We start from the raw sequence: 26,167 nt of genomic DNA, 5'->3' as shown, positions 1-26,167 counted from the left end.
GCTTGACATAAAGAGACATTTGAAAACCTACAATTACAAGACATCTGAGAATGTCCTTTGCATTAATTATGTGAATAAAGTCAAAGGAAAAAAAATGAAAAAGACAACTTTTAAATTTAAATCAATCAAGCACATCAGTCCTGTAATAAGCCCCCATGACCTCACACTAGAGGAGCTGGATCCAACACATTTCTCACAGTCTGCTTGAAAATACACAACAGGGTTAGTACATTCTTTGTCTCATGATGGGCTAATTGTTTTCAGCTCAATAATTCAGTTCCTACTATCCAGCAAGTGGTGGGTTAAACTTTAGTGGGGCCAACAAACAGCCTGGAAGTCAGGATCTAAGAAGGTCACAACTAGGTTGTTTATTTTGTGATAACTGATACAGGATAAATGTTATACATTCTATTTTAACACTGATATTTTGCTTTATTTTCAATGTCAGTATGCAAAAAAAGACAATACAAAGTAAACATTTAGTATCATGAATATGATACATAATTTGACTGCTTCATCCATATTAAACCAATTACTTTTAAGGACTCCTTGTTGCCCTGGTGATGTCTTATTTAGCTACAACACAAAAAAAGGGAAAAATACAAAAAACAGAATGCAAACATCAAGAGTTGGCTGACAGCAAACACTGTAAAGAACCACATGATCTTAAGATGCTTCATTCAACTCGTGTAGATGCATATATAAAAATGCAGGACCCCTGTTGTATATATGCACGTACAGTAATAATGCCATTACTAGAGTTGTATAGCCTGCACTGGGCATACAGACAAAATGAAGAGCGGGATACACATACATACACACGTTTACCATTATCTCTCCATATAAACACGCAGAAATCAAGCAACCAACCAACCAACAAACAGAAGGCTCTCTGGCTTTAGAAGCTAAAAACTACACTCGACTTAAAAAAAGAAAGAAAAAGAAACAGACATTCACATTTCTGAAACAAATTCCATGATCGCAGAACTTCTCACCTGGTCAACTGTCCGTGTCCTTCAGTCTCGTCAATGCTTAGTGCCACCAGAGAAGCTAGAATAATGGTGATGATGCTGCTGACGTTTGTGCCGCCGTGTCCAACTCTTCCCGTCAATCAGGGCCGAGTTCACTCTCATTGATTACTTCACTGTCTCTGTTGGTCCCTTTCCTCCACATCATCCCTTCGCTGTGCACCCACTCACTCACTCCAGTTTCTTCACCCATCAGTGGAAGTGAATGAGTGAACACATTGTTGAAGAAGGTGGAGAAGTAGGACTGCAGCTGTTTATGTCTGTGTTTAGTGTAGGAATTTCCTGTATGTCCATGCATTTACCTGTGTATGTGTGCGTACTGTGTCCATCTTTTCGCAGGTCTCTAGGGTGAGGCCGGGGCTTTGCTACCGCTGTAATGAACTTTGTATCTGTTCACCATTTGCCCTTTCACTTCAGTCGGCAAGCAGGTAGTCTTGCAGGGCATCATGTCCTCCTCCTCCTCTCCCATTAGCCAGTTCTGCACTGAGCGTTCAGCTGAGGCTGTGACGTGATTGGCCAGCCAGCCCTGGTGCCACTTGTCAAAACGTTCGTGCTGGCCCGATGCCACTCTGTGCTGCGACTGCGGAGGGAGGGGAAGAACTTTCAGAAACCTCTTCTATGTAACCTCACACATGATTGTTAAAAGCAAATACGCATCTTCTACTTCACCTAAATTTTCCTGCTGGGATGAATAAAGTATATATTATCTTATATCTTTTACTTGGTACTCCACATCACATCACAACAATACACTGATGACCTACCTTCCTGGCCTTGACCAGCGCTCCTCTGCGGTACATGTAATCCTCAGAGTTCATCACAAACACCATCTTGTGAGTGTTGAGTTTAAATCGACAGTCCAGACTCCCTGCGTTCTCCACACCAAGCTGGCGGTGCCACTCTCTCCTGCAGCGCATCGCCTCCACCTGCCGCACCTGCCAGCGACGGAAACGACGCAGGTTCCTCAAAGAAGAGACACACTTGTTAGACACGTCGCTGCTGATTACATTTTAAATTTTGGGGGGGGGTTTCTTTTAGGAAAAAAATGGTTGAACTATAAATAACAAATGTTATCCAAAATGCTGGTTGATCTGATACGACACACAATCATTTCAGACTTCAGTTTGAACAGAAACTTGACTTCCTTTACACAAAATGACAGAATTTTAAGAAGAGTTCTCCAGACTTAAAATAAGACAAAGGTTGGCAATACATGTGTCATCAAAATCTGCTGGCTACAAAATGAGTATATATACACAATTAAAATGAGAAGTGGTGTTGAAGTCTAAACCTGTAAATATGATAAAGGTTGATACCTGGGCAGAAATACAGGTTTGAAGAAATAACCATCAACTTGAGAACACAGACTCGACTCTGCTCCTACAAACTGCTCCATGTAGCTCGACAGGCACTGAGGGAGAACACAGATCAGATTAATAATGTTATATCCTATTGCACATTTTGATGTATACATGCACATACATTTCTGTATCAGTCTTCATTAAGAACGTCTGGGTTATTGTAAAGTGTGTGTGTGTTCACCTGAACATCTAAGGGGTCATCAGCCTGAGCCTCCTCAGTGTCCAGGAGTTCAATGGTCATCGTCACTTGACCTGTGTTTTGGAGGAACATCACCTGATGACAAAGAAAAGGAACATAAATCAACCTGTTTGCTAAAAGTTAAGTGAAGCAGAGACAAACAAAGAAATGAAGATTAAGAATCACACAACAGACAAAAGTTTTTAAATTCTATTCAGAAGGAATGACTTATGTAGAAGAGAAAGGTGTAGACAGCTGATTCAGTTTTATCTAAACTTTAAGGATCTAAATTTTAACAAACATGGTCGTCTTTCTGAGGTTTAATTATTGTAACTGCCATCTCAAATTTAAAAAAAGGAGAAAAAGGTAGAACTTTTGTACCACAGTATATCTTCAAGTAAGTTCTGGGAGAAAGCGATAAACTTATGGTGATGAATAAAGGGGGCAGCAGTAGCTCAGTCTGCAGGGACTTGGGTTGGGAACCGGAGAGTGGTCCTTTCTAGTCCTCGTGTGGACTAAGTCTGGAATTTGGTCTGGTAGCTGGAGAGGTGCCAGGGCACTTACTGAGCACTGCAGAGGTGCCCTTTATCAAGGCACTGAAGGATCCTGTTTGTGCATGTGTGTGTATTTCAGCCTATATGTATGTGTAGCATGTTCTACAACAGAGTGTAAAATAGAATTTCCCCTCTCTGCTTTAATAAAGTTTATCTTCTTCTTCTAAAGATCTCTCAGAGCATTATCCATAAATAACACTCAGTTATAAAATCTAATAGATGTGATGTTCTGAGAAAATGAAATGTTCAGTCATTTAAAAGCAAAGTAAAAGTATCCGCCATGTTTTTAAGAAGATTTCTATGACAATGAAATGATAGTTTATCATTTCTGCTACCTCCGACAAAGGCAAAATGTCACAGACAGTATTTGTTATTCAGTTCTTAATTACCAGGACTCTGAGCTCACCTTGAAGCAGTTCTCCTCGGCCATGACTCTCTCTCCTTTCCACTGGTAGCTTGTCTCCCAGGCTGCTCTGACACACTGTGAGGACAGGTTTCCCCCTGCCGCCCCCCTCTTCCTCTCAGCCAGGTAAAGATCCACCACCTGCAGACACACCTCGTCGCTCACTAGGTGCTGCAGCTGGAGTCAAAGGAAATGCAAAAGAGATGCAGATTAGAATATGATGTTGTTAAATATTGTATGTGTGTTGATGGTGTGTAATATGAGCGCTCAATGTGACTAGCTTTGATTACCTGCCGAATGATGTTGTGGATGACCTTGTCAATGGTAAAGCCGATGTAGGCGTTGATGGTGAACATCTCTCTCAGTGTGTCTTCATACTGTGTGGAGTCCAGGTTTCCATCCAGCAGACTGCGAACCATATCCAAGAAAGCAGGGTAGTACTCCTCTAGCTCCACCTCACCTGTAGGTAGAAAGGGTAAAGTATTACAGCTTTTACTAAAGCACGTTATTACTGTGTCATTAAGGGCGCACTCACACTAGCAAAATTGTCCCCCCCTCCCCATTCCCCCTCTGGCCTGCACTCACACTGCTCCAGGACTAACCGGGCCTGAGCATGGTTACCTCTTACAGAACGTTCTAATACATAAAACACATACATGTCTTTATGTGATCATGACGCGCGCTTAGTTTACAAGACAGATGGGTTAGGGTTAGGGTTAAAAAAAAAAAAAAGGGACACGCTACTTTACTGACTTTACTGTAGCCTCTGCACATGAGGCGTGCAACGTAACCACTAGGCTATCTGACGCTCCTAGTTTGACTGGTTTTTTGACTGGTGGCAACATGTGTGGATGTTAAAGTGTTGTCAGCAACATTATGATGCTAATTTTCCAATTCTATTGTGATTTGTTAAACACATGTTTAAAAGGCTAAAATAACTGCACTCATCTTGACAGCTTTCCTTGTCAGATATCTGGAACAGACAAATTGTGAGGAAGACAAAGTCGATTTTGTCCAGCTCTGATCATCGTCTTTTGGAGGAATTTGTTCTTCTCCCTTCTGGTCGGAGATACAAGCCACCCAGGGCTAAGAGCAATAGATCAAAAACTTTCATATGTTCCTCGTGCAATTGATGCTCTTAATCTTCTTTAATCCTTGACTGCACTTTCAAGCAGAGCTATAGCACTTTATTTATATTCATTTATACCATTCGAGTGAAACTTTTAACAAACAGAGACATTTCTTTCTTGGTTGTATTCCATCAGGTTGTGTTGCACTGTCCTATGTCTGTTTATCTGTTGTGTTTTTGTGTCCAAAGCTGTAAATCAAATTTCCCTTCCAGGGTCAATAAAAGGTTGAACTGTGAACTGAAGGCCATTGAAGAGATCATCTGCAGACCAATCAAGAGCAAAAAAGGTAAATAAAGCTCAACTCTGCAGTTCACCCACATGTAAGGATTCACATTAGCTTTAGCAAGCGCGATGGAAAAGCACTGATATTAAAAAAACTTTGGCAGCAAAAGTGAATATTGTGTTACTCCTGCTCATATCATCTAATCAAACATGCCACAGAGCTCTGCAAAGCTTCTAACCGAGGTCAGGCCCTTAAAAGCCACTGAGCATTACATCCTGTTACTATTGTGTTTGTTCAAACTTTTCAATCAAACACCTCACTGTTTCAAATGCTGACAAAGAAAAGAGAATCAGTATGTGATCGCACGTTGGATGTTTGTTAAACAAGCTTTTATCATGTAGTATGACTCAGCAAAGTTAACTTTGGTATAATCTGGGTTAAAAGACAACATCCAGACAGTTTGACTCGTATAAATCTCGTCATGAAGAAACAATTATCAACTCATCTCCATTGATGTAATAAATATGGGGCAGCTCTTGATTATAACTGAAGGATCTAAAACTAACTGCAGCTCCCACATAGAGCTTAATTGTCCATGATGATTCAGATATGACAGCTTGTTAAACAAACTGAAATAAAATACTAGCATACTATTGTAGGGATTAATAGAACCAAGCAGTAGCCTGAACTTACTGGGTTGTTTGAGGCGGAGCTCCATGGCGAGGTCACATGCCTTTTCTCTCCTCCCCTCCGCCATTAACAGCATCTCCCGGCTCTGCTCCGCTCTGTGCTCCAGCAGCTGCCGTTCTGCCTGTCGGTAAACCCGCAGCAGCCGTGAACACAGGGTCTGGTGCAGCCGCAGGAAGAAATACCAGTTGTTGTTGACGTAGTAAAGGTTGTAGACGCCATCCAGCTCCTTCTGGTGCTCTGCTTCAGGGTCGCGCAGGTCCACCTTCTCTCCTGGTACACCTGAACTTGTCTCCATAGGTGTAGTTACAGGGGTGGATGGGGGGTTGCCTGGAGGCTGGATCATACTAGTGGAGGTGGTGGAGGCCTCCATGTCTGCAGTTTGGGATGGGCTACAGCGCCTCCGTCTGGACTCCCCGTTGAGCTGCTGCTGCTGAGGTTGGGACAGGATCTGGGGCTGTGACTGGGCAGGTTGGACTTGAGACTGACCACCTGTGGCTGCTGCTGCTCCTGGTGGATTACTTGAATTACCATTTCCTCCTCCTCCTCCCCCTCCTACTGCTGCTGGTGCTGCTCCATTTCCACTTCCTCCAACTCCTCCTCTCTCAGCCCCGTCCTCAGGCTCAGCCTCCTCATCAGTCCAGTCTTCAGTATCGCTGAGCTCGCCTCGACGAGAGAAGAACAGGTCGGGAACAAAGTGCTGGATGATGCGCTTGATGTGGTCCTTGTCGTCTTTGTGAATGGTGGGCTGACGTTTGACGTGGTAGATGATGAGCGAGGCGGCGTCCTCCAGGATCTGTTTGTCTTCATACGTAAACACCATGTGAGGCTCGTTGGATGAGGCAGCACCAGAGCCGTTACGCCCCTGCTGTCCAACGCCGCCTTCTTCTGTGCTCTGCTCTTGTCGCTGAGACACACAGAAAAACACAGATTAACGAAAGAAATACACACTATTAAATATCCATGGCTTTAGAAGTTTTCATCATATCCAAGAAAAATTAACCCTCCAACACAAACGGAGAAAAAGACCAGCAATCGCACCCTCCTGGTTTTATGCCTCTACCAACTAGACAAGTTAAAGAATAAATTCATCAGTGTTACCCACCTACACCATTTATGAACAGCATAAGTGGGCCTATGTTCAACAGGAGAGGTGGCAGCACAATCACTTACAGGAGGGGCACAGTACCAGAGTATGCCTCTCTACTAACAAGTACTTGGTAAATAAAAATAAACCAGACATAAAATAAATTCCACATGCAACGCTCCGTCATCTTGCTTACTGGAATGGGACTGACATGAGTTCCTTTTGAGGCTTGACCTCCTGCCGTTGCTGAGATATTATGTTCATGAGGAGAGGAGGGCACAAGGTCAAATAGACCTTGACCTTTGGGCTTATCCCTTACTCCTTGAGTCCAAGAAATAAAACCAAGTATCTCCTGGGCCAAGCATTTACGAGTAAACAACAACAACATGGAAACTTTACTTTCATGTTTTTATCGTTCATTATTTTTCGACTTGAATGGGTCATGTAAGGCTCTCGAGTTTCTTATGTTTTGTCAACTCCTGTTTTTAAAGCCAATAAAAAATAACTCATCAAAAATACAATGATAATTAGACAAGGCCAGGAAATACTTATTTATTCAATAAATCCTGAATATAAACTGAACCAATCACTGCTCATTAATAACCACCAGTATGAGGACGTGCATTGAAACCTTTTCTTTGATTTTTTTTTATTGTTGGGTGACATATTTGTTACAAAGCATTATGTTTAGACTGTGAGGTAGTTTCTATGGAAAATTGAAAGGGCCGCTAACTTGCACTCTCACACTTTCTTTATTTTACTTTTAAGTCCATTCCAACTATACAAACCAGACTTAAAGATTGAATATAATGTGACACAAGTGTTTACCTCATCGTAGACACTCTCAATCTCATTGAGCAGACTCTTGGACCGGAGGGCCTTCATGTCGTTCTGTTTGAAGTTGACTCCTTGGTGGTCGAGGGACTTCAGGTATGCCTTCTCGTACTGCTCCCTCCATATTTTATTGAAACCCTGCTGGGCCTCTCTCCACTCCTCCTCCTTGGCTTTCAACCTGTAGAGATCGACACATCTAAAATGTACTCTACAGACAATCCTAGTAAATAACAATTACAGTTCATTCTATATGAAGAAGGCTGCAAGATGTAAAACACAATTACATGCTTACTGCAGTATACTGACAATACAAATACTTTGTTTAAAGCTTCTGCTGGTAGGGTTTACCTTTTTTTGGCAAAACATACAATGATCACTGTCTGTTGATGAAAACATGTTTCTCATGCTGTCAGAAACACTGGATTTCTGTCGTACCGCCACAAACCTCCAGCAGTTTTTTGTTAATGAGCCGTTTAACTGCAAGGAAATACTCTTTATACCTGATAGACACTGGATGTCTCCCATCAAACTTTTTAAAGATGAAGAAGTATGAAAAAGAAAGAAAGTCCTGACCTCTTGAGGACAACAGGCACAGCGGTAGCAGGACTCCTCTTTAGTCCCTCAATGATCTCAGGAGCTTTGTCACCATAGATACGATACACAGCGCGCCGCTGGATAACCTCAGAGGTGCCGCCAAGGCAGTCGTCTAACCGAAATCTGTCCTGGTCCTCAGGAGAAAGACGGGAGAGCTTCTTCTGAACGCTCTCCAGCACCCTGATGGTGGCCAGGTTTGTCTCCAGAACGACGTCCAACTGTAGGTGGAGACATAGAAATGTAAAGCAGTGCAGTATAGAGTCCGTGTAGAGCCAAATGTTCTGTATGTTGAAGCATATCACTTCTCTTTACAAGAGGGACTCAAACACAGAGTTTGTTTCAATGTTTATACAAGCCTCCCTGCTCTTTACGAATTGTAAATAGAATAGCTCTTAGGATGTACACACTTCAAATCTTTCATCCTCGCAGCGATGCAGCTGTTCCTCATAAGGAGTCTTCTTTGAGCTGACGAAGGTGGAGTCTTCTGACCATGAGGGGAATGACACCCAGGTGTCGTTCAACACCTACAAAAACACAAGGACAAAAAGTAAATCATAATTAAATAAAGATGCTTTCATCAGGAAACCTTTTTCATAATGGTACACCTTTGTATCATTTATGAAATTTGTTTAAAAGCCAGTGAAGGCAGAAAAAAGACAACTGCTAGCATGTTAACATGAATTTACACAATGCATGTTTTTAACTGTATGAGAATATTGCTTTGCTAAAGTTGTATGAGAACGTCATACATACTTAAGGCTACACACAATGTATCTTAGTGTGACAGAGTGCAGTAGAAAACTATGATTACAACTTAACTCATCAAGGCTACTATAAGCAATCCACTGATATGTTTAGACTTTTTAGGCAAACGGAAATGAGTGTACCTCCTTGCAAAGGGCGGTACGTCCACTGCATTTAGGCTGCTGGTAGGTCTTGGGCAGGGCTCTGTAGCTGGACCCAAGGCGTTTGCATGAAGCATAATCCACCTCCCGGCCCCCTCCCCCCTCCATGTAGCGATCCGACAGCCCTGACACAGCATGAGAGAGCTCTTTGTCCCCCAGAAATGACTTGAACTGTGTGTACAGTTCAGGAAACTTCCTGGAAGGAGATGAGTGACAGAGAAATCAGGAGTAGAACAGCTGACCAGAAACCAAACATGATTCATCAGAATGATCCTACTGGATGATTATAAAAACATTTCTTTCAAATCTTCCAAAGGTTCTCAAAGCATTTTATAAATGTCAGCAAATTTATAATTGTTGTGGTCCTTCCATGTTGTGATACCAGATTGTTCCTTCTACAACAGTAAACACAAAAGCTACACCTCCTCTCAGCTCCCTGCCACTGTACCAGTTTACCTCCATCATTTTTGTTATCATACATCCATCTCACACATGTTTCCAGCTCAGCCATCTTTCTATCCACTCACCCCAGGAAAGGAGTGACGAGCTGTAGCAGCTCCGCTCCCGAAACTACTTCCTGGTTAAACAAGGCGATGCAGCGCAGGAAGTTCTCGTACACTTCCTGGCTCTTAAACAGACGACGAACCTGAATGATGAGAGAGAAAAGGACAGGGAAATCAGACCGATCACATTATCAAGAGGACATAATAAGTATAGCCTAGATACATGAGAGACGAAAGGAAAAAGGAAGTACAGAGGCAGGGATTCAAAAGAACAGCATGAACCAAGGAAGAGGGAAATCCTACGTTGCTGCACTGGAAAATAAGATTTTACCTTATCAAAGAAGGAGAATTCTCTTAAGACGCCGTGTTTTCCAACTGAAGCAAAGGACTGATCTTTGGTACAGGAATACTTCATTTTTTTCTGGGAAAAAAACCCATTATACAATTATTCATGATTATTTATTATTAAGGCACATTATATGTTTAGTTTTGTTTGATTTAGAATGATAAAGAGCTGTTGAACTTTTTTCCAGATCAAGGACATGCCTACATATATTGGTGTGATGCCTGGGGCACTTCATCGAAATAGGGAATGTACCTTGAGCAGCGGGGACATGTGCTGCAAGAGGATGGGCCGGGGCCTCTTTTTGTTCTGTTTGGATATCGTGTCCTCTTCCTCTGGCCTTTTTAGCTGCTCTTTCCCTCCCGTCAGCGAGCTCCCTGTGAACTGCAGGAAAAGGGGCAACCCAGGACAAAAACATAGGGTGTTAGAAATGTGTGAACAGTGACCATCATGACTTTCTGGAGCATCATTTTACCGCCTGAAAAGGCTTGCTTTTTTGAGAACAACCCCATCACAATATCTGATTCAATTTCAAAGGAGACTGAGGATGCAAGGTTTATAACTGTTAAATAACAGTTGCAGATAAATGTTCTGCTGATTTACGTATTAGTTCAGCCCAGGTCTGGACTGATCTGAATTAACTGTGAATGTAGAACACCAAATTCAATATTAAAGGAGCAATATGTATATATATGTATGTATGTAATATATACTGAATTAAATCATAAAATGACCTTACTATATCATAAGACATTAGTAAGGAAACATGCTGTGTTGAAGGTCTGTCTTCTCTGACAACAATGCAGCAGCCAGTATGTCCTCCTCCTAACTTTCTATTCCAGTCAGGAATGGTTTGATTTGTTTTGAACAGAGCATTTAGGCAGTTTAAAGACCCCTCCCCCCCTCCCCCACAACAGGTGTTGCAGCTAAGGGAGCAACCAACGACCTGGCTCAGTATTTTTCTAGCTCCACCACCAGAAACATGGTAAAACTAGGATAAATACTGGAGGTGCTTTTGAAAAACGGAGAGAGGTAAGAACGCAGGAAGTTTTCAAGCCTGTTTCAGAGCTGGTTACACACTGAAGCACCCGTGTCTGTGACCTGGCAACCTGCGTGCACATTGACTCTGGGGAGGAGGGGGCGACGGCTCTCTCCAAAGTTCTAAATTTGGATTGTAGTACCAATTTTAAAAGCTACGTGTCAGAGTAACATATTGCTCCTTTAAATACGATTATTAAAGCATTTTTGGGCAGTAACACAGATAATATGTTACTTGCAAAATCCCATGTGAGAAAAATCAGACAAAACAACGGTATGGTATTTTTTGGTATTGGTACTAATGGTACTGGTATTTTGCCCAGAGAACTGTTTACACAACAACCTTTAACACAGTGGTTCTCAAGTGATGGGTCGGGACCCTAAAGTGGGTCGCAAAGCCGTAATGTTTACTGCACAATTTTTCATTAAATAAATCTGATTGGTTGAAAAATATCAGAAATTTGGGTCGCAATTTATCTCTGTAGAAGTCGGTGGTGGGTCCTCACGCTAGACCCGTTGAGAAGCACTGCTTTAACATACATGAATATTGTAACATTATTTATTTTTATGTACTGCTGCTGTACTTACCAGTGATCTCTTGGCATCAGGTAAGAATTGTCCAAACTCAGCCAGCAGGTCTTCTTGCCCCTTGAAAAGACTTGCAACTTTAGAAAACACCTCATCTTCTGTCATCCCACTGCTGCCCCGGCTGCCTCGACTCTCTTTCACCTCCAGCTGCTCCTTCTGAGGGGTGGGAAGAGGAAAACGGTGATCACAGATGAGGAACTAGAAAGATTTTAAGAAAGCAGCAAAAAATTGAAAAAAATACATGTCTTGGTCTGTAGTCATGGTGGAGAAGACAAACATTTTAATTCTTCTCCTAGGAAAACACTACTGCTGAAACAATAACACATGAACTGTGATCTTGCTAAAAAGAAACTTAATTCTTCATGTTTTCTCTCATAGGTACCTGATACGTGTGAAGAATCTCTAGGAAGGCTCTGTAGATCTCTGGATGGTCCAGGAAGCGGTTTTTAATCTTGTTTACGTAGCTGATGGCACTGTCAAACTCTACGGGGCTGGTCTCTGAGGCAGGTGGGGATACAGATGACGTGGTTGCCTGATTCTGACTTTCTCTGCTCATCAGAGGAAGAGAAAGCCTATTTGGTGGCTCTGGGGGTCCCGCTGGAGTCGACGAAGACGTAGAATCCGATGAGGCCGTCTTCACTTCAGTTGTCTGGGCAGGTCCAGACTCTGTTGGGGCTGCAGAGGCACTACCTGAGGTTGCCGTCACTGCAGAGGTGGTAAGACTCTTCCCCTGCTGGCCTGGGGAAACCTGGACAGATAAGAGGACGACAGGAAGAAATTAAGCTAGGTGGTAAGAGCAAAAATTAAAATACAATGTTTCTTACCTTAACGTCTCAAAACTGGAACTCTATGTAGCTAAAAAAAAAAAAAACCTCTATAAGCAAGCTTTATTTTATATTAAACATCTGGCCGGTTGCTTTTTAGGATGCAAGCAGAAAGTGCTGCACAAGCTAGAGACATGGCATTTTGTTCTCTAAAGGGACTTTATACTACAGAAAATTAAACACTGGCAGCTGTGGCTCAGTGGTTATCTCTCAACCGGAAGGTTGGGGATTCGATCCCGAGCTCCAGTAGCCACATGTCGATATGTCCTTGGTAATACTGTACTGCTAATCCAAAACTGCTTCCCACACATGTAAATGCATGGATTAGTGAAAACTGATGGTCACTTTACATAGAAGCCTGTCATCAGTGTGTGAATGTGTAGGTGTGACCTGCAGTGTAAAAAGCTCAATTTACCATTAACATAGAGAATTAACAAAAAGATCAGCAGAAAACAGAGTGTATAATATATGAAGCTGCGAATGATTCACAATAAAGACACTATAAGTAGTCTTTCACCCTATACCAGAACATCATGTATTCATCGTGTCAACAATACCAAAGTAATATCACACTCATGTTAAGCTTCTTTATCCAAGAAGACATTTTTATGACAGTACAGGTTTTAGATGTAGGGGGAATTCAAAACAAGAACATACATTGTTAGCATACAGGGACATCCCTGCAAACATGTACGAGACACGCCTCCCCTGATCCTAAGATCGCACAATCAACTTCTGGAGTCAACCCTTTTACTCTGAAAACAAGAAAACACTCTTACGATAGATAATTATATTTGATTGTGATTCTTGGCTTATATCTTGGGAGTTATTTTTGATCAGACAAGGCTTTTTGATCAGCATATTAAATCACTGACCCGTTCTTGTTTCCTTCACTTAAGAAATATTTCCGAACTGGCTCACAGAGATGCTTATTCATGCTTTTAAATTTTCCTGGCTTGATAAGTGAAATGTCTTTTCACCTGTCTTAGTGAGTCCTTCCTTAACTGTCTACAAACTCTGCTGCAAGACTGTTGACGAGGTCCAGCAGGTCTAATCACATGACTCCCATCTTATGTTCCCCTACTCTAGCTTCCAGACAACTTCAGAATTCACTTTGAGGTCCTTGTTACCCAAGCACTACATGCGTAGGTGCCCGGTTGTATCTCTGACCTGCTCCACCCCTACATCCCCAGTCGATACCTCTGCTCTTTCCGAATCGTCACAGTTCAGTAGGCAGTACGTACTTTTCAGTATGGAGTTTCAGTATACTGAACTTCCGTGGTCATTCAGTAAGCATTTTGTGGGTCCACCTCAGTATACTGAACATTTCAGTATGGATACTAACTTCCGGGTTTTATGCAGTATGGATCGGATGCGTGCTTTCAGGAAGTGAATTGGATTTTACCACGCACAATGCAGTGCGAAATTAAACGTAAATCGTCACTTCACGTGCGCCTCCAAGATATTATTTAGTTATTTAATCTGTCTTTTACTTGTGATATTGTTTTTTGTTTACCTGACTGTATATGCGCATTACTCTTTTTGAATAAAGCTAAACAAAAAAACGGGTGAATGCAGGCGGTTCGGGTAACGTAAATGACGTCACATCCTTACTGAATGAATCAGAAGAAGTAGGAACAAATATCTGCCTACTGTGTGTGCCTACTGAATAGTAGGTACTAAACAGTATACAGCATGGATAGTACGTACTGTCTTCTGTCTACTGCCTACTGAAGGATTGAGTAGGTACTTGGCAATTCGGATGCACCCAAGGTCTTCTTGTTGTCCCTCAGGTCCGTCTGAAAACTAAAGGCGATCATGCCTTTGAGCTTGAGGCTCTGACACTTTTTGAGCACTTTTCCATTGCACTGACGCTCTGCAGCATCCTCTGATGCTTTCAAAAAGGAGCTTAAGACATATCTTTTCAAAATGGCTTTTGACCATCTGATGTTGTTTCTTCAATAGAAGTTTTTCCTCTATTGGGTTCATTTTATGATGTTTTGTTGTTGTTATTATAATTACGATTATCATTGTATGTGATTCTTCTGAAGCACTTGGTGACCCTGTTTTGTGAAAGGATCTGCACTAAATAAAAAGTACTGACTGACTTACAAATAAACAAGAAACCAAAGCGGTTTTATTTCTCAGAGATGAGCGCTCTGTAGCAAAGTCTTTAGTCTAGAAAGTTGATCTTCACATTGGAACAATGTTGTGTTGTGTTGAGAGCACCATTAAGTCTGCAGGACTTGGTGCTTGTGAAACTGACAACTGAATTCATGCATTCTTTGTGATTTTTTTTTCTCCCTAAAGCTGCAGCCACTCAGATAAAGACTTTATAAGTGCATATATTTAAAACAAAAATGTAATCAAACTAATTATGAATTGAATCCAAGAGGAAACAAAGTGCATCAAACATCCTTTGAATCATTATAGCTACAGGCTTATCGTGAACGTTTCTGGATCGGATTGAGGATGATGCACATACATATGCCTCAAATCATTGAAAGTCATCTATCATAATGCATTATACATCATTTACATATAGGGTATTACAATTTAGCCAACTTTTGATTATTTGAGACCTTATAGTACATTAAACTACATTCTTTTTTTTTGTAAGTTTCAAATTGCTTGTTGAGTTTCTAAAGATGCACATGTTGAAAGCTAAGCAGGTTTAAAGCTTTAAAAGTTTATAGTGTTGATTAACTGAGGGTAGTCTCTTACCTGTGTGGAGAATGGAGACTGGAGGAAAGCCACCCCATTCTTGGGGACCTCTATCCGATACCCTGGTGGTAGGAAGGCATTGAAGCCCAAGACTAGGTCTGGGTGTCCGTGAAAGAGTTGAGACACGCGGTTTATCACCCCTGGTGTGTCGATGCTATACAGGAGCACAAGCAAAACCAGACGTGTTAGTGGGGAGGTGTGACAGGGATAAATAAAGACAAGCTTCCTCTCTCATGTGCTATATTAAGAAAAAAACCTTATGTGAAAAAAAAAAACTTCTCTGTCTTTATATCAAAACGCTTTCTTGTTCATAAATGTAAAATATGTTGTTGATCCAAGGACACTGAAGTTAAGCACTGCACTTGGCAGCAGGTGTACAGAAAACAGCTCAACCACTCTGTTACTTCTGGTGTCTTCTCGTAAAGGAAACATACTACTGGAAGTAACTTTCTGCACAAGTACCTCTGTGACTTGAACTCTTTCATGATGTCGAGAAACTTGTTGTATATTCCAGGATCATTTGCGAAACGAATCTTGACTTGGTCCAGGTATGACAAGGCATCTTCAACCTGTGCACAGACACAAAAAAAAACCCAGCAAAAATCACCATAAAGCACATTGAGACTCACCTGGTACTTGTGCAAAAGGTTTAAAGGCAAACACCATGTTGTGCTACTTATAGAGGATCTCGAAGCAAGCTCTTTAAAAAAAAAAGGGACAATAATTTGACTACACATTGTGTCTGTGTTGGTAGATAATACTAATTACTACCAAGTGGTGAATCAACAGAATTTACATCTGCATTACATCCTCAAATGTGGAAATTATTTGCCACTAAGTTTTACTACAGTGATATATCAACAAATGCACTATTTAGCTGTACAATCTGTACAAGTCACCGCTATTTGAATAAATAAATAAATAAACTACAAGAAACAGCAAGCAGCTTTTGTTCACTGCTCCTCGGCTCTCTTTTATACGCAGCGGCCAAGCTAGGTCAGGTTACGATACAACAAAAAAAAATATGTGTTCACAAAGCATTGTCAGAAACACATTTGAAGAGGGTACTTCGAGCTAACGCTAGTAGCCACTCAAATGACGATAATAACTCCACTAACACTTACAACACATAACACACGTATGGGGTTTTTTTCCACGATATGTTTAGTCAACGCAAGTGGTTAAAAGAGTCGTGTTGCAATAAACAGCTTGGTGATACTAAAACACTGCGATAACAAAGAAATGTGTAATGAAGCTGCTAATCAAGTGAAATAGCCGTTCTTGGCTAGCCTGGCTGAGGCTGACGTCCTCCACTTTGTTCAGGGTGAAAAAAAAAAAACACGAACAAGGAGGAACTTCCCACAACCGAGGTTTGAGTTAATGTTTGCTCACAGAGCCTGTTATTGACATCGTAAATAAGAAACTACATCCAACTGTGTCACCCGACTGTCACACAACACATGAAAATCGTTAATGGAAAATACAGTTTCCACATCCTGAGATTAAATGTCAATGTTCGCCGATGAATTACTTTTAATAGGCCAGCGAGCTAACTAAAAAAAAAAAAAAAAAAAAAGGTTAGCCAGCCGATCCTTTCACTACTCTCTCGACGTGAGGGGAGAAAAAGAAAAGCCCTGAAATATCCAATGCAATGATCCGACGAACAAAATGGTTCTGACTCTGAGGGGACTTTTCCCCTTGTCGTGTCCGTTGTCTTCTTACCTTCAGCTTCTGGAAGTGCTGCTGCTGCACTTGCTTTTGTGTTATAACGTAAGGCTTGTCTTGGATTTGGTTTATTTGCTTCGCGGTGCTGTGCGCCTGAATCTTCGCCATTATCCCGGGCGACAGGAGGCTTGTGAGCCGCCGCCGCCACCACAACTTGAAGAGGGAAAGCTTCGGTGTTACCTCCAGTTGTTGGCTAGCCGACAAACCTTCCTCTCGGTCGGGAAGCCAGCCTGCCTGCAAAGCAAACCCTACTTTGCCTGGCTGGACAGTCTCGGCACCAGCGCAAAAAAGGACGGAAAATCCAGCGGAGTGGATGGTTGATGACAGACAAGCTGCTACTCGCTGCGACTTTGATTAAACATCACCATCGAGTAAAACAATCTCAGTGCAAGAGACGTCAGGAAAAAAAAAAAGGCAAAGGGACAATGGTTGCCGTTTATCGTATTTAAAATAACTATAGCCTGTCTCTTTAAATTCGGCGGCAGCGGTCTGTCTTGGCGTCCGGAAGCCAGAGTAGGAGTGAAAAATTGAAAAAAAAAAAAGAGTGAAAAATTGAACCGCGCATGCGCAGCAATGGGAGGAGTTCAGTTCACAAGAATCAGATTGCTCCACTCCCCCTTCAATGCTACAAAGGAGCTACGTTACCCCGTGCTAAACGATAGCTTCATACTTTACTCTCAACTACAAGATGAACGACAGACTGGGCGCTGACTGACTGATCAGTAAATATACAGTCCATTCAGGAAGGATATTAGCAAAATGCTGCAAGGGTCGATGCTGCTGGTTCAATACAGGAGCAGGAGGCAGTTTTAAACAACTTTATTGTCTTTTACAATGGATTTCCAGAAAGAGAGGAACAAATGATTGCATTTAAAATCGTGTATTAGTGATAAACTTTCACATGGTTCAACATCAAAAGCAGCATTGAGGAAAAACAAATAGAAAGAAAGGTTTGATTTTGTTCATTTTTTTTTAACTACTGTAGTATGGTTACATAGTCACTTCAATGTGCAATGTGAACTTCAGTCCATATTCTAAGAGGCTTTGGTGGCAAGTTTCCACCTTTGTAGCCACTGTTGAAAAGTCAGTCCTCCTTTGCTGACCTCAGGTAGGATATGCTGGGCTGGCCTCTCCCACCTTAACATATAAACATACAAAACAGAAAAGGTTAATCAGCAAACTACCCAACTCCTGACTAATGGAATAAATCCAAAACAATCCTTTAATCTATCAAATCAGTGTCATTTTAAAACAGAGTATGATTAAAGGCTATAAAGAAAACAGGGTCTCTAACCACAACACATTACTACAAACTTTGGTAAGGCAATAACACAATATGTTGGTCTAATAAAATTACTCTTCTGTTGAAACTGAAAATGAGGGCCTTAATGAGTTTATAACATTAGCATATATTCTTGCACTCAACAATGGACTACATTATTTTAAAGCACAAGTCGTAGAACCATCAGAGATGCAGTTAATTTCTCCGTCTAAACACTTTGTTTTTTGGAAAACAATGTCAAGGTTTCTTTATCTTCATCCATCTCACTGTAACTGTGTCTGCACACATCACTTAAGTGTATGTTAACACAAAAAACAGTAGTGAGTGAATGGATTCATTCCAAACAAGCAAAGTAAAAACTCAAATTAACTTCATCTTCATAGAAAAATGGTTGAAGTGAGTGCTTCAAAGTGGGTCAAAAAATGTAGAGGAATCAGGTGCTCTTCAAGCATAGGGGACGGATAAATAAACAACTGTCCTAATTACAAACAGTTCATTGTGAAGAAATGGCAGTCTAAACTGAAAGTCCGAGGCACTCTGATGCAGGATAAAAATCTTTTATTAACATGGATGTGTCTACACGTTTGGACTCAACTGAGTCTTTGTTTAGTTCAGGATCATGTCTTTGTAATTAGCATAGTTATTTATTTATTAGACATTTAACTTCATCTTCACTTGCATATGGGGGTCAGGGGACAATGGTCAGACAGTCAGACTCATCCAAAACCCTGAAAACCAGCGTGGTCTGATTTCCGAAAGCAGTGATAAAATGTTGACTGATAGGAACGAGGGACTATGAAAAGACTGACATTACAAAGATAATAATAATGCTCTTTAATGGACACTGTGTAAAAAAAAAAAAGGATACGCTGTTTAACAGCTAATGTGTTTTACAAGCAGGTATCTACTTTGGAAGTTGGCCTTACCAGTAGGAGATAGCAGTTTTTACTTGGCTCCCATATGAAAGGCCTTGGGTGCAATGTTGGGTGAAGCTTCTGGCTCGTGGTACCATAGTCTTCAGGAGCTTCTGATCCTCTTCCACAACTCTGGACAGCAGAGCTAAGACGCATATTGTATACAATAAGTTTTCATTCATAAAAACATCTTTAAACAAGTTTTTTCATAGAATCCAATCACAGCCCTTTTTACTGTGTATTTTTTAAATATAATAAAAGCTTCTCCCGATGAATTCCCCTGGTTACCTTTTTGATCAGATGCATGCAACAGTTCTGCTTCCTTTTGTGTCTTCTGCAGAGACGCAGAGTGAAGCTGCAGTAACTGGCAGAGAAAACGCAACTCAAGCTTCTGGGAGCGCGCCTGACAACACAGTCCCTCCGGAGCCTTTAGTGTCAGAAAAATTAGAAGAAGAAAAAAGGTGTTGAAGTCAGAGACAGAGGCAAAAGAGAAGAAAAGACATTCAAATCAAATCTGTCGATCATAAAAGCAAAAATTACACACGCTTTGTTTGAGAGACAAGTAGATCGTCCAATAAAGCAAATGTGCGGCAGACTAGAAACTTCAAGGCTGTTGATGTCATGCCTCTATACAGTTAAACAGATTTGAATGGATAATATCAGCACAGCTATTAAGGAGTGAGTCAAGTGATAGCAGTGACTGTCTCACAGATAATCAAAACCAAGCTGAGCATGTGGACACGAGCTAGAGCAATTCCTAGAGATAAAGGCACAACTTTCATGAATGCAACAAGTTTCGAAAAGCACATTTCCCAGGCAAAAGTAAAAAAGTCAAATATTTACCTAAAATGTAGAGTGACTATGCTAGATTTGAAGACTACATAGAAGTTTCCCACTTTGAAACACAAGTTAATGTTTTTAATAAAACAATTCACAATGTTTAGAAAGGTGAAAATACTTCATTATTATTATCATAGCATAAATGGTTTTACTGCACAGGTCTAGTGGTTACAGGATAATAGCTTATAGTTACTTTTACCTCCAGTACTGAATCATCAAGCACTTAATTATGAATTAAAGTGACTTCACTTAAGGACTAACAGGCATATAAAGTGTTGCACTTTAGTTGATGCCCACACTTACTCTGTACAGTGGGAATGCCAGGCTCTGACACAAGCTGCTGAAGGCCGGGGACTTCAAACGATTGACGGACAACCAAGACACTGGGATTCTTTGAGTTCTGAAAAATAGAAAAGAACAAACAATCTATTACCTATCTATAGAGCGATGGTCACCACTTAATCAAGACTAAGATTCCCATCCTGTGATGAGTGTTCTTTAGGGTGCACTCACACTAGGCAATCCGGACCACGGTTCACCCCTAAAGTCCTGTTGGTTTGACTAGTGTGAGTGCTTTGATCCATACACTTCCTTGGCCTTGCATTATGCTGTTGTTGATTGTGCTCATTGGTTAATTTGTTAATCCTGAGGTCCTGGAGCAGAAAGAGTAGCCATACTGTTCGGCAGGGCAGTGGGAGACATGACATGCTGACTGTTTTTAGTTGAGAAAAGTAATTCTATATGTTGATGTCATACTACTGTATGTGCTGCATGAACTACTATTTAATCAATTGATTTGAATCTTCAGGACTTTTAATAATTGTTAGTAATACTTACTATTGACTTTCAATTTTTAGAACATTTCTTATTTCAACAGCCACAAAGCTCACAGTGAAAATTCACACAGACGTTTCCTATGCCGGGTTTATAGTTTATAATAAATTGTGCTTAAGCAATCGGGCTTAAGCACAGTGCGGGATTACTTTGCCTAGTGCGAGTTCGCCCTTATTAACCATGTTGTTGCCATTTCTGCTGGAGCCACACTTGACTGTTCAGTTTATTTTTCCAACCCCTTAACCCATTTGAAACAGTATTTGATCCTTTGGATGTTTAGGACTCATTTGCAAACTGGGTGTTATTGATCTGACTGGGATTTACATCTTCATGTACCAGGCGACTTGATCTTACCCTTCGACAGTCCTCCGGTCGAGAGCAAGAAGGGACACTGTTCCCAACTGTCTGGCCTCCTTCAAAATAGAATTCCTCAGACTGTTGGCAGAAGTGGTGACATCTTCAAACTGTGGCACCAGTTTGCCCTGGATGAATTCCTGTAACTGTAACCAGACAGAGTGATGCAAATCCTCAAGAGACAACAAATGTTCATTTTCACCACAAAATGAAGCCAATGGTACAAACAGAAGCACATCCACACCTCTGTTTGCAGACGAAGCAGCTCCATCTTAGCTGTCGAGTTCCCTTTAATCAGACCTCTGATCTGCTCCTGCCTTACAACCTGGAAAGACAAAGCAAAATGTTACATTATTTAAGTTGGAAATACAGATGTCTCTAGTTATAAGCTCATATGAGCTTGGCAGATATTTACATGTTTCCAATGTGTCATTGTGGCAATGAGTTAGCTCTCACCACTAGTTGTCTGAAGTCAAGGATGCTCTGCCATTGACAGCGCAGGTTCTTCAGCACCTCCTGACGGCTTCTGGCATGGTGGTCAAGTTGGATACACTGCTCTCTAATATGATCCCTGGCTGCCGCCTGCATCACACACTGGAGTTCCACTTTAAGAGCTGACCTGACAGCAACAATTAAAAAAAATATTGAAGGATAGTTCAGTATTTTTGAAGTGGGGTTGTATAAGGTACTAGTCAATAGTAGGTGTATTACCTAAAGGAGATGCCGGCATGGAAGCTAGGCTATACATGGCTGCAGACAGGTATATTTGTACCACGTCATTTAGCTTTTTTTTGTGAGAAAAACTTACCCAAAAATCAACAATGATGTTAAGTGTATGGTATTTTTAGAAGGTTTTTCAGCACTCAACCTCACCGTCAGCAAGCCACTTTGAGCACTGCTTCGACACATTTGTTTAGTCTTCATTTAGCCAGTTTGGCATTAATGAGCTCCGATTGTAAAACAATAATATTAATAATACTACCATTTATATATGTATACTATTCATGACTTGCAGGAACCTCATCAGTAAACTCTACAGGGAGTTTGCTTACAGTGCCAAGGTGTCGTTGTGGCTCTCATCTGCGATAACAGACACTTCAAGCTCGGCCTCCTTCCTGCGGGCCTGCAGCTGGTTACGGAGCTGCTGGACTCTGGAGCGAGTCTGGGCCAGTTCCACCAAACTCTGCTCCACCTCTTCCCAAGCAGCCTGGAACATCAAATGTGTCATTCCACAAAGAAAAAACAAACAGTAAATCATAAATACATGGAAACACATCATAATATTTTCAACTTTGAAGTTCCTGTGTAGCACATTTCAGTGTATATGAGTGTTTCTGTTATGCACCTGTAAGAGGGTCTTAACTGGTGGCAACTCATTTTCATCTTCTGCCGACATGTCCAGTAGGTGATTGCTTTCATAGCGGAAGCTGCAATCATAAAATTAGGAGAAACGTTTTGATTTGGGGTTTTTTATAATCTAAATTAAAGAGAGAACATGACAATAACAAGGACGTTTGCTGTACCGTAGAGCTGTTACATCCCGTGTTACATCCAGAGAGGAGAGTTTCTCATCTAGTTCCCTCTGCTCTCGGGAAGCTAAAAACTCCAGCGCTGAGAGGACGTGGTTTGGAGGATAACAGCCCAACAAATTCTGACAATATGACAAGCAACAACACCTTCATGCAAAGTGGAAATAACAGCAAATACACAAGTAGCTATATATTTAATGAAATGAGTTTCAATTTTAAAAACACTAACCTCAACAGCACTGAGCCAGTACTGAAACACAGCTGTCCTTTGTTCACGAGTCAGACTGAGAGGAAACAGAGAGAGACCAATTCATCTACTAAAGAAGAAGTTGAGAATATCTGTAGCGAGATATATATATATATATATATATATATATATATACACACAAGTTTCAGGTTACATAATTTACATATTAAGCAATACTACAGGTCTGATGAGCAGTGGTAGATAGATTCCTTACTGTTTGGCTGCAGAGTGCGTTGTTTTCAGTTCGCTCTCTTGTAGAGAACAATAGAAGTGGATCCTGTCATCACACAGCTGTCTCACTTCACGCTAACAGGAAACAAAAAACATGCGATGATGTACTTCAGTCAGCAGCGTTTATGCAAAAGACAGGTTACCATTTCTCAGATGTGTGAATAACTGCTGATCAACTGAAAACTTATTCAATGTGCATTTTTAACTTGTTTTTTTTTGCATTTTGCAAAACAAAGTCTTATGTGCTGCTTTACCTTTATTAATGTTAAACTGTATTAATTACTCTCAATATGGTATTACAAGTTACACAGGCACAGCACTGATCAAATGCAGTTTCTCACTTAATATGTTAATGTTAATTTAATGTTTCAACCCATTTCCTCCCTATACAATACTGTAAAAGCAAAGGCATTTTTGTCAGGTGAGTTTTCATTCTTTAGTTTTGGGCTTTCTGACTGAGATAGGTACACATTGATAACATTAAAACACCAGCACTGTGCATGCCAGACTCTAAGTGTACTCTAAACGAGAGATGCACCGATCCTTTTTTCCCCCCAGTTCTGATCCGATTCCGATTCACATGTACTGATACTGATTCTGATATTTGTGTTATCATAACTAATAGTGTTATTGTTGGTATTATGTGTGAGGCTATACAATGATGTAATAAACATGGCATTGCATTGTGCTGGCTTTGCATACAAACAGAAAGCAGCAACAACTGTGAGGTTTTCAAATTAAATGTTTTAAACTGAAGTGTAAGAGTTGTAAATTGATCATATAGAAGGATCTGTTCTACCTCCTCTGAACGTCGTCATGGAGACGATTTGTGGGCACTTACAGTTCAGCCTAAAGGTCTTCAAAGTGAGACTGTACGAGCTGAGAATGTTTAAAGTTTCCAACCATCTTTCTTGATAAGTGACGTGGATCGGCGCCGTCAGTCCGATACCCGATACGTAAATTAAGTTAATATCGGACCGCTATATCGGATCGGTCCCATCTCTGCTCTAAAATCCTTTCAATAAATGACAGACTAGATTGAAGCAGCTCTTACCAGGACCTGTGCCTCTGCAGTGGACTTGGAGTTGAGATCTTCTCCATCACTGCAGCTGGAAGGCTTATGATCGAAAGGCACTTCAATCTCTGCTTTCCTGCAAAACACAATACAATACTTATAAACTACATGACGATATATATATATATATCTAAGACTATATGATTAGTGAATCTGTGTAAATGGTCTGGCCTTGTCTTTTTTTTCTAATATACCACAACTTTAAAAGTTCCTCCATACCTGGCAGTTTGTTCAAGTGTCTGGCAGTGTCCACTGATCTTTTGTGTGTCATCAGTAAGCACTTTGCTGCCCAAGATGCAGCGCTGCTTGAAGGCCTGTAGGAGCAGCTCTCTATGCTGACTGTCCTCCACCTTGGTCCAGGTACGGCTGATGGACTGCTCTGTAAGTAGGAAACACTGCGTTTGTGATCACTTTAGACACTGCTGAAGTATGGAAACAGGCATATTGCAACATGGTTTTCTTCCTTGACTTTTACTTGAGTGCTGTGTTGTGATCACCCAACCCTTACCGTTTCTGATGTACCAACCTTGTGCGGCCAACTGTTCCTCTGTTCCACTGATCTGAGAGTCCAGGTGACTAATCTCTGCTCTCAGCTGCTCGATCTTCCTCTGAAGCTCTCTCTGCTGAGCAGCCTCACTTTGGCCTTCAGCTTTCTCCAACTGAATATAAAAAAACACCAGCAGTTAAAACATTTATTTTATCAGTGACTGTTTATTTTATCAAATGTAAGACTTTCATTTTGTGTACCAGTAGTCATATAACTCAAGACTGATTAAGTACTATAACCAGTAAGTAATTATAAAAAGCAATACATTACAAGGAGAATACAAGTCGTTTTCATACCTCTTTGTTTTGAAGCACTTTGTACCTTAAACATTATAAAGTCAAGGACATTACTGAGCCGAGGAATGATGAAGGCTAAGACATTCAGTGTACACTAAGTGATATCTGACAGAGGAATGACAGCACTTAAGAGGCTGTAAATATGATGCAGCACAAATGTCCCTGAAGGGTTTAGAAAAAGACTTCCTAACAGAGAGTACAAAGGTTATTTGCATCCTTGGCAGCAGAAAGCCTTATACAAGCTCGACTATCAACTACCTGATGACCACAGGCAACAACAACAACAACAACAACAGTGCAACTCAGTTACTAAATGTGTCACATGTAAATATTCACATAAATGCACACACTGCAAATAAGACATTAACAACAACTCCCTAATCAGGGCCAGAATGGATACCACTGTAGATTCCCACGCATGATCCGGACGTTCCTGTAAAAACAGAAACACTCATTGAGTTCTCTTCAAGAAGCTGCAATTTTGTTTATGACAATCACTACATGCCTTGATGTTACTTATTATGACAAACATGGACGGTCGTGCATAAAGAAGAGTAGGCAGTATGAAGACTAACCTCTGTTGCAAAACGTGTTGGATCACATATTTCCATATGGACTTCCCAGAGCCAACACAGAGCCTAGAAAAACAAACAAACCACCAGCTGGTTAACTCCGCATCACCTGTTAGGAACCCCTTAGTATGCACGGTTATAATAGGGAACATAACCTACATAACACTTTAAACCTACGTTTTAAAATAGCTGTCATTTGGCAGACTTTCCGGAGACAGACTGAACTCCCCTGTTGCCCATCGTTTCAACTCCTGCACAAGATTTCTGTCCGCCATCCTGACAGACGACCGAGAGAAGAAAACGACGAGAGAGCTGACACGTCAACAAGTATAGTACACTACTTACACTGAATATACTCTTCTAGGCGATGCGACAAAATAAATACATAAATAAACATACACGAAGTTGAAATGTAATGTTTACGATTTGAACTAAGTCTGAAATACTTTTTTTTTTTTTTTTTTTTTTTTAACTTCCCGCCCATTCACAGTTTTTCCTTCCGGCCACTGGGCAGCGTATTCGTTGACGCAGCGCCGCCGCTGGTCGGAGTCTGTTACTATGGTTACTATCCTGAGATTGATAAAGATGTTATAAATGATTGTTTTTAACAGATAGGCCTACAATTAATATAATAATAATAATAAGTTGCAACAAAAAAGATAGTTGTGTCAGTATAGTAGTCACTGTCAGTTCATTTTTGATCTAGTCCTCCAGGTT

General features: G+C 40.9%; 2 protein-coding genes across 5 annotated transcripts; both read right to left on the bottom strand.

Moving 5' to 3' along the window:
• Positions 1-343: 343 nt before the first annotated feature.
• Positions 344-17,248, bottom strand: sin3b (SIN3 transcription regulator family member B). Of its 4 annotated transcripts, none has more exons than XM_020631826.3 (19): positions 16,727-17,248; positions 15,467-15,573; positions 15,005-15,158; positions 11,839-12,204; positions 11,457-11,654; positions 10,086-10,214; positions 9,819-9,908; positions 9,512-9,630; positions 8,967-9,180; positions 8,487-8,603; positions 8,059-8,297; positions 7,480-7,663; positions 5,571-6,471; positions 3,815-3,984; positions 3,528-3,701; positions 2,571-2,663; positions 2,345-2,439; positions 1,793-1,991; positions 344-1,608 (listed from the first exon to the last, which is right to left on the bottom strand). In XM_020631826.3, the coding sequence occupies exons 1-19, from the start codon at positions 16,835-16,837 to the stop codon at positions 1,372-1,374; spliced, it is 3,897 nt and encodes a 1,298-aa protein (XP_020487482.2). In that variant the 5' UTR covers positions 16,838-17,248; the 3' UTR covers positions 344-1,371. The 4 variants fall into 4 exon arrangements, with proteins under 4 accessions (XP_020487482.2, XP_020487483.2, XP_020487484.2 ...); XM_020631827.3 differs by having other exon boundaries at positions 9,819-9,896; XM_020631828.3 differs by having other exon boundaries at positions 11,457-11,612.
• A 285-nt stretch (positions 17,249-17,533) lies between these two features.
• haus5 (HAUS augmin-like complex, subunit 5) lies at positions 17,534-25,920 on the bottom strand. Its single transcript, XM_065956003.1, has 19 exons — positions 25,628-25,920; positions 25,454-25,516; positions 25,279-25,311; positions 24,879-24,903; positions 24,562-24,694; positions 24,255-24,414; positions 24,015-24,111; positions 22,944-23,035; positions 22,712-22,766; positions 22,477-22,604; positions 22,299-22,380; positions 22,006-22,160; positions 21,410-21,572; positions 21,198-21,278; positions 20,954-21,099; positions 20,069-20,165; positions 19,214-19,352; positions 18,938-19,070; positions 17,534-17,866 (listed from the first exon to the last, which is right to left on the bottom strand). The coding sequence occupies exons 1-19, from the start codon at positions 25,723-25,725 to the stop codon at positions 17,764-17,766; spliced, it is 1,983 nt and encodes a 660-aa protein (XP_065812075.1). The 5' UTR covers positions 25,726-25,920; the 3' UTR covers positions 17,534-17,763.
• Positions 25,921-26,167: the final 247 nt, after the last annotated feature.

Source organism: Labrus bergylta, chromosome 6, assembly GCF_963930695.1.
Source record: "Labrus bergylta chromosome 6, fLabBer1.1, whole genome shotgun sequence".
Lineage (NCBI taxonomy): Eukaryota > Metazoa > Chordata > Actinopteri > Labriformes > Labridae > Labrus > Labrus bergylta.
The sequence above is the reverse complement of the archived record's forward strand: the minus strand, read 5'-3'. Positions and strand labels throughout refer to the sequence as shown.